Source organism: Ammospiza caudacuta, chromosome 2 (assembly GCF_027887145.1).
Source record: "Ammospiza caudacuta isolate bAmmCau1 chromosome 2, bAmmCau1.pri, whole genome shotgun sequence".
NCBI classification, from domain to species: Eukaryota; Metazoa; Chordata; class Aves; order Passeriformes; family Passerellidae; genus Ammospiza; species Ammospiza caudacuta.
The window spans coordinates 29184607-29191661 of record NC_080594.1 but is presented as its reverse complement, the minus strand read 5'-3'; the positions used below and the strand labels follow the sequence as shown (position 1 = coordinate 29191661).

Sequence of the window (7055 nt, the reverse complement as noted above, 5' to 3'; positions counted from 1 at the left end):
TTGCTGGAGATAAGTAGGGATTTCAAAAGCATCTCACTGCTGCAGTGGCATCTAGATGCTTAAGTATACATTAAAACTCTTATAAAACCAATGAAAATTTAATCTGAATTGTGAGCCATCTTCAGGCTCACAATAACCTTGAAAAACTCCCTTGCCTATGAATGACAGGGGTGCTTACCTGTTTTCAATCTTGAAACACATGAGTTAACTGATCCTTTTTGAGAAACTCAGCTAGAAAGGAAACTCATCTCACACATGGAATTTGTATGCCAAATACTTGCCCTCTGTTATTCCCAGACTTTTGGCGCCTAAGCTGTGTCGGGTAGAATCACACATTCCAATCATCATACATTATTTTTTTAAAAATAGATGGAAGTTTTTATGGTGCCCTCTACATAGCCATAGAAACAGTCATTTGGGAAGACACCACCATTCATCAGGAAATTAGAGCACTTGGCTAAACAACAGAAAAGCCTGTAGTGACATAAAAACCCTTTCTGGGATCTATTGCATATAAGACAATATATTAAGCCAAAATAACAGTATGCTCTGTTGCACATTTTCAATAATTGTCAGGCAAGAGACAAGAAAAAGAAAAAAAAAGGTTTTTTTTACAGGGTAGAAGCAAACACTTGGATAGTATGAAAATTAGAATTGTAATTGTTTCAAAAACCAAACACAGTTCAAATGATGTGCTTGCGAAATGTATCTTGACTCTTAATTCTCTGGGCTACCAGTGCTTGGTTTTGGATTGTTTGCTTTTATTCACCTCCCACATTCCTGAGTGACAATGTCTCCTGAAAGCATAAAGGGTGTGTGCAACTGTTGCTTTACTGTTCTGGTTAAACACCCTACTTACAATGATACAGGCAGGGCCACCCCAAAAAGCAGAGTGATCATTGTCCAGCGGGGGTGATTAAGGGTGAGACAGCTGTACCCAGTGTGTGGAAGAGGCAGAGAGACAGCTTCTTGCATAAGAGGAGCTCTGGGGGCAGTGGGAAAGCCCAGACACAAACTATCAAAGTATGAGATAGGCATTGGTGCTGCTGCATAACTGGACACAGTAAGCCACCAATGCAGCATGAGAAAAGAAGGCTGTGGGTTGTCCAGGGCTGCTTTTTAACTCCACTTGCATTTGTCCTTGCATTGTCTGAGCTGTGAGGTTTCTCTGCACAGAGAGGCAGAGTGTGGATTGGCCTAAATGTGAGATTTATGCATTTATATGCCTAGAAGTTCAGCAGACTTGCCTCTTCAAGATGTGCCATATGCGCATGCAGATCCATGCACACTTAGATCTCAGTCTGTGATTCCAAACCAAAACTTGGTTGCAGGATTTAGACCCAAGGGGAAGCACAAGCATAGAAAACAGATAAAACAGGCAAGAGACAGACAAGCAGATCTTTTCCAAGTTATTGCTAATGACTACACGGTGCTGGGAAGGCATGGTGTGGCAATACCACAACAGCAGGGTAAATGGGGACCAAAAGGAGTGCACAAGCCTTCTTCTAGAAACACCTACACATCTCCGTTCTATTCCGATAGTTTCTCCGGTTCTGCTTGCCTGGCATTTATCATAGACTGCACCTGGGCAAAAGGAAAACGGAAAGAGTCATTTGGGAGCTTATTTGCTTTCACACTGATGCCCAGAACTGACCCTGCCATTCCTCTGGAGGTTTTGTGCTTAGTGCACCATGAACCCAGCAGCAAACCTCCAAGATGGTGCCTCTCCTGACTGACTGGAGGGCAATGAAGGAAGACACCCACTCTTTTCCTCTGTCTGCTTTCTTTCTTCTAACCTTCTCCTCCTCCTCCTCCCAAGAAGCAATCCACACTTCTAACTCACTCCCAAACTATTGTCTCACTTCACTGACTTTGAATTACCTGTGTTTTAATACACTTCAGGATCAGCAGAGACAGCTCTCTTGAATAGGGGGGTGTGGGCAGAAAAAGTGCTCCCTCCCAGATTGGGATAGAGGCAGCTAGAAAAGGGTCACAGAGACCTCTGTCATTAAGCTTCCCTCACCTCTCAGGTAATTCAGGGCACACTCACCCCATTCTTCCCCCACCCTCCCATACCTTTCCTTCCTCTCAGAGCACACATGGTCCCTTGCACCCCAGGCCCTCTGCTGCTGCCTGTGCTTTTCTCCCTCCCAAGACAGCAGACACACAGTCAGGGAAACAGTCCTGGGCTGACCATGACTCTGGTGTGCCCTGCAAAGCTGACCCTGTTCCCACAGAGCCCCAGCAAGGCACCCTACCTCCAGCAATATGAACTGCAAGGGGTCATCAGGCTTATGGATCAGCAGTTTTTCTGTGATATCCTGAGACAGAGACAAACAGGAGGAAAGAATTATTGATCTTTGGATAGATGGGTGCCTGCACTTCCTGTTCCAATGCCATCTGCATTTTAAAAGGCAAGAATCTCTTCAGACACCAAAGATGATCTAGGGTCCTTTTCTACTGCTTTTTCCTTAAGTAATACCTAAGACAGGACAAGGAGGGATCTGGGGAAGGGATAATTTGATTCAAGCTAACTTTAGGCCAAGCTCCTCATGTAAGGCTCTGGAAGAAGATAAGAAATTCCTCATGTAAGGCTCTGGAAGAAGATAAGAAATATGTATTTCACCTGAAATAGCTGTAGAATTTTATGTTCCTCCACATAATTCATGGCAACTTGATAGGGGTCTCCAAAATCCTCTGGATTCTCCAATGATTCAAATGCAATCTCTGCTGCTGACAACACAGCCTCAACGGTGTTACTGCCATCCTGTGTGGATTCAGAGGTGTGCATCTTGACTTTGAAACCTGGAAGTTCACCCACAGGTGATCTGATCTCAGGTGAGCTTTCCCTGGATGCAGACTATACAATGAGCTGGAAGTGGTGCTCGGAATGGGGTGGCTTCTTGATAGCCAGCTGGTCTGCAGATAGTGGCAATTCCACTACAGACGGCTGGGCTGCAGATGCTGGTGTTTCCACACCACGTGAGTCATCCAGTGATGTTGGGGATTCAGCTATGGGTGTGTGGTCCTCAGATTCCTCCACTTCAGATTCTGAGTGATGATCGAACCCTTGCTACAACATTTAGCAGATAAAGAACAAGAGTTTTTAAAACATCTACCTCCACAGACTAGACTTAGCATATTACTCCATCCTCTGCAAATATGCTGCAGAGGATGGAGTAATATGCACACTTAAAGCATGCACTAACAGGGTTTATTTCTGTGACTGGCTCCACCTGCACCTTCTGCATGATCACCGGAACTTTACTTAAGCTCTGGCTGTAGCCTTCAGAGCTGAACTGTGCAGCAGTTGTATCAGTGCCTGATCCTCGCTGACTAGTTTTCCTAGGGTGACTCTGAGTGTATATTCTAGGTATCTTTGTGTCTATGGAAGTCCCTTGGATGGATCCCAGACCGACCCATGGATCCCATGACCTTTCCTCGCCTGTGCCTGTTGCTGACCCCTCTGATGTCTGCGCTGTGGCTGCCCTCAGCTCCTGCCTCATTCCCTGCTTAGAATGAAACCTCCAGGTTTGCTCCCTGACAGCAGAAGCCGAAATTTGGGCAGGCTTTGCCCATGTACCCCTTGAGCAGCTGGACTGCGCTGTGTCCATGCCCCTCACTCCCATCCCTAGACCTGTGACTGAGTGCGGGCAGTCTGGCCCTGTTTCTTTCTCCCATCCCGAGTCCCGGCTGCTGCAATGTAGCCTGAGGCGGGGTGCTGGGGGAGGACCGAGGGGGATCAGGAGCTGCGCTCACCCTCCTGGAACCGGGAGGGAGGGTGCTGTTCCTGCTGACAACGGGGTTCGCTCCGAGCAGAAGGGAGGCCGTGGGAGGCCGGGCCGGGCCGGGCCGGGCCGGGCGGTGCAGCCCGGGAAGCGGGGGGAGCGGTTCCCGGCCGGGGCTCTCCCTCACCTGCCCCCGGCTCTGCAGGGAAGGGCAGGGGGCGCTTCGCCCCCCGCCTGCGCCGGCTCTTTCTGCCGCTCGCCGCTCGCCGTAGCCAGGGGAGAGGTAGGTGAGTGGGTGGGCGCGGGAAGCCGCGGCGGTTGCCGGGGTAACCGCCGTCACGTGCCTCGGCGCGCGGCGCGGCTGGCGTCACGCGGGCTGCTGAGGGCAGCGCGGCCATCTTGGGTGAGGGCGAAGCTCCAGGGCGGGGCTCCAGGGCAGGGCTCCAGGGCGGAGCTCCAGTGCAGGGCTCCAGGGCGGAGTTCCAGGGCGGGGTTCCAGGGCGGGGCTCCAGTGCAGGGCTCCAGGGCGGAGTTCCAGGGCAGGGCTCCAGGGCGGAGTTCCAGGGCGGGGTTCCAGGGCGGAGCTCCAGGGCCGGGGGGCGGGAATCCCGGAGTTCATCGGTGGGAAAAGATCCGCGAGTCCAGCCGGTGACCGAGCGCCACAATGCCTGCTGGACCATGGCAGTAAGTGGCTTGTCCAGTCTTTGCTTAATCATTTCCAGGGACGGTGGCTCCACCACCTCCCTGGACAGCCCATTCCGATGTCTAATCATGTTTTCTGTGAAGATATTTGTCCAATCTGAGCCTCTCCTGGCACAGCTTGACTCTGTCCTCTTGTCCTATCGCTGGTTGCCTGGCAGAAGAGACCAGCCCCCACCTGGCTACAATCTGTTTACAAGTGGTTGGAGAGAGGGATAAGGCCCCCTGAGCTTCCTTTCCTCCAGGCTGAGCATCCCCCAGCTCCCTGAGCTGCTCCTTGTAGGACTTGTCTCCAAACCCTTCACCAGCTCCATTGCCTTCTCTGGACTCTGTCCAGCACCTCAGTGTCTTGTCGTTAAGGACTCCAGAAGTGGGCTCGATTCAGAAGAGACAGGATTTGAGGAGTGGCCTGCCCAGGGCTAAGTACAGGGGGACAATCACTGCCCTGGTCCTGCTGCTCACACAATTCCTCATACAGGCCAGGATGTCACTGGTGCTGATGCCTGGTCCTGGCCCTCATCCTGGCTCTGGCTCTGGTTCTGGTTCTAGTTCTGGTCTCAGTCCTGGAAAAGGACATGTCAAATAGCTTGTGCAGGAAGGCAGGGAAGCAAGAGGTAGGGTAGTAGAGTGCCGAGAGAAATATTTCCATGTACATTGATGTGAGAGGTACTTTGTCCTGTCCTCAGTTTTACACAGATCCAGACAGTTTGTGTTCTGCGTGATGAACTTCGTCAGAAAAAGCAAATAAACAGACTGCCAGTTTTCCCCAAAGAGGAGATGAAAGGAGAAAGATAAAAGCTCTGCTGGGTTACCACAGTAACCAGCTTCTGACATATTCTGGTTCATGCTCCAGTCTGACAAGAGCTGGCTTTGAAACAACTGGCTGAAAATGCCATGGGGGCTTATGGGGATGAGAGGAGGGGAGATACAGGACTTCAAAAGCTGTTCTAAACTTACAGATGTCACTTCCATTCAGAGCAGTTCACTTTGTGTGTGTTTTTCAGGTTATGCCATTGGCCTTTTGAGAGAATGTCTGTCTAACTGCTCCAGTGCCAGGTTCATGACAGTGCTGTCCATATCCTCAGCCACACTGGCCACTCAGATCCTCTTGGACTGGAGCACTGCTGTTTGCACTCATGGGATGCCAGGTCATTCCCTCTCTGATCCCTTCTTGCATTTCCCATTTCTCCGTGTGACAGTGATGGTTCCAGACAGCATGGGACTGCCGGCTTTTTGTAAGTGCTGATGCATATCAGTTGTGTGTTGGGGTGGTTGTGTGCTGAGCCATCCCCGAGCTGTGTTCTCCACAGCATGACTCCCTGCAGGAGTTCTCCCATGGGTTTCTCCTCTCTATCCTCTACTGGACGGAACTAAGCAGTTCTCACCTGCCTGCTGGCTTCAAATAGTGTCATGCTGTGGGTAAATCTCGAGCCCCATGTGTTCCTTTCATCTGTGCCTCATTGGTAAGCAGCAGATCTCTCCATTTCCAGCCCCACTGCCTACTGCAGGGATCTGGCTGCTGGGTCTGGAAAGCTAGGATTTTGCACAGGGAAGTAAGATGAATGACTCTATTAAATAAACATCACTGCTCTGTTTATTCTTTCAAAAGAACAAATTAAAAAAAACAGAAGATGCATTTTAAATGCATTAAAAATTCTGAGCAAAATAATGCCTTAAATACAATGCTCATGTAAGATAAATCACATGGCTTTTTTCTACACAGGCACATGGAAAGCAAAAGCATATTATTATATCATTATTTATATGGCACCATATGCTAAGTCTGGAACTTAAAGACTTTGAAATAAATAAGAAAACACCAGCTGCAGATTAGCAATACACTCCTTTATTGGGAGTCACTGTGTAACTGTGGCTATCATTCCTGCTGTTAAGTTAAAACTTAAATAAATTGTCAGAGAAATAAGATAGCCATTAGAGATTCAGTGTCTGTCTCCTGGGGGCGCTTTTTCTAACAGCTGTAACAAAGACATGCTGCTGGTTTTGTCCTATCTCTGTAGTAACTCACTGCATTTGTCCCTGCAGTATCGCACAGTTGTTCAGCAGAGATGGTTGAGCTGCTCACTATAAATAATGTTGGTTAACAATGCGGCCCCTTTTGGGTTAATAAATTACGCTCAAACCACTCTTGAGCCTCTTTGATTGGTTTCTTGCAAGTCTGCAGTGGAGAGTTGGAAGAAATCACTTTCCACAGTCTGTTTACTTTGAATATTTCTTCTTATTTTATTGAGCCGTAAATATATGTATATAATAGCCAAACCCTGAAAGTGCCTATCTCAAATTCCGGTCGTCTCATCTGCTACTTGAAAATCGTAATGAGATGCATGGGATGAAACATATCAGCAAATTTAAATGTCATTGCTTAAAGGGGCAGAGGGCTTTGGTCAGCACCATGCTGGGAGATTTGTTCCTCTCCTTTGTGTGGGATTTGCTGTCCAAAGCTGGGGTTTTCCCCTGGCTGAGGTTGGTGGCCAAAGCAGGGAGCTCACCTGCCACATGATCCGTGAGCTGTGGCAGCCCAGTCGATACCCACAGCCAGGGCCTCGTTCTTCTCTGCACACTGCAGCCCCAAAACTCTCTGACCTGTGCTTCTGCACAGGTGTGGCCAGA

General features: G+C 49.1%; 1 protein-coding gene across 1 annotated transcript; it reads right to left on the bottom strand.

Moving 5' to 3' along the window:
• Positions 1-539: 539 nt before the first annotated feature.
• On the bottom strand, positions 540-3000 carry TEX55 (testis expressed 55). Its single transcript, XM_058800436.1, has 3 exons — positions 2627-3000; positions 2259-2321; positions 540-1584 (listed from the first exon to the last, which is right to left on the bottom strand). Exons 1-3 carry the CDS (start codon positions 2789-2791, stop codon positions 1531-1533), a joined length of 282 nt encoding a protein of 93 aa, XP_058656419.1. The 5' UTR covers positions 2792-3000; the 3' UTR covers positions 540-1530.
• Positions 3001-7055: the final 4055 nt, after the last annotated feature.

Coding starts and splice junctions, on each gene's coding strand:
- TEX55 (XM_058800436.1), bottom strand. CDS start 2,791: ATGCACACCTCTGAATCCACACAGGATGGCAGTAACACCGTTGAGGCT. Junction 2,322..2,626: donor AAATTCTACAGCTATTTCAG/GTGAAATACATA, acceptor TCTCTGTCTCAG/GATATCACAGAAAAACTGCT. Junction 1,585..2,258: donor TGCAGTTCATATTGCTGGAG/GTAGGGTGCCTT, acceptor CCTTTTGCCCAG/GTGCAGTCTATGATAAATGC.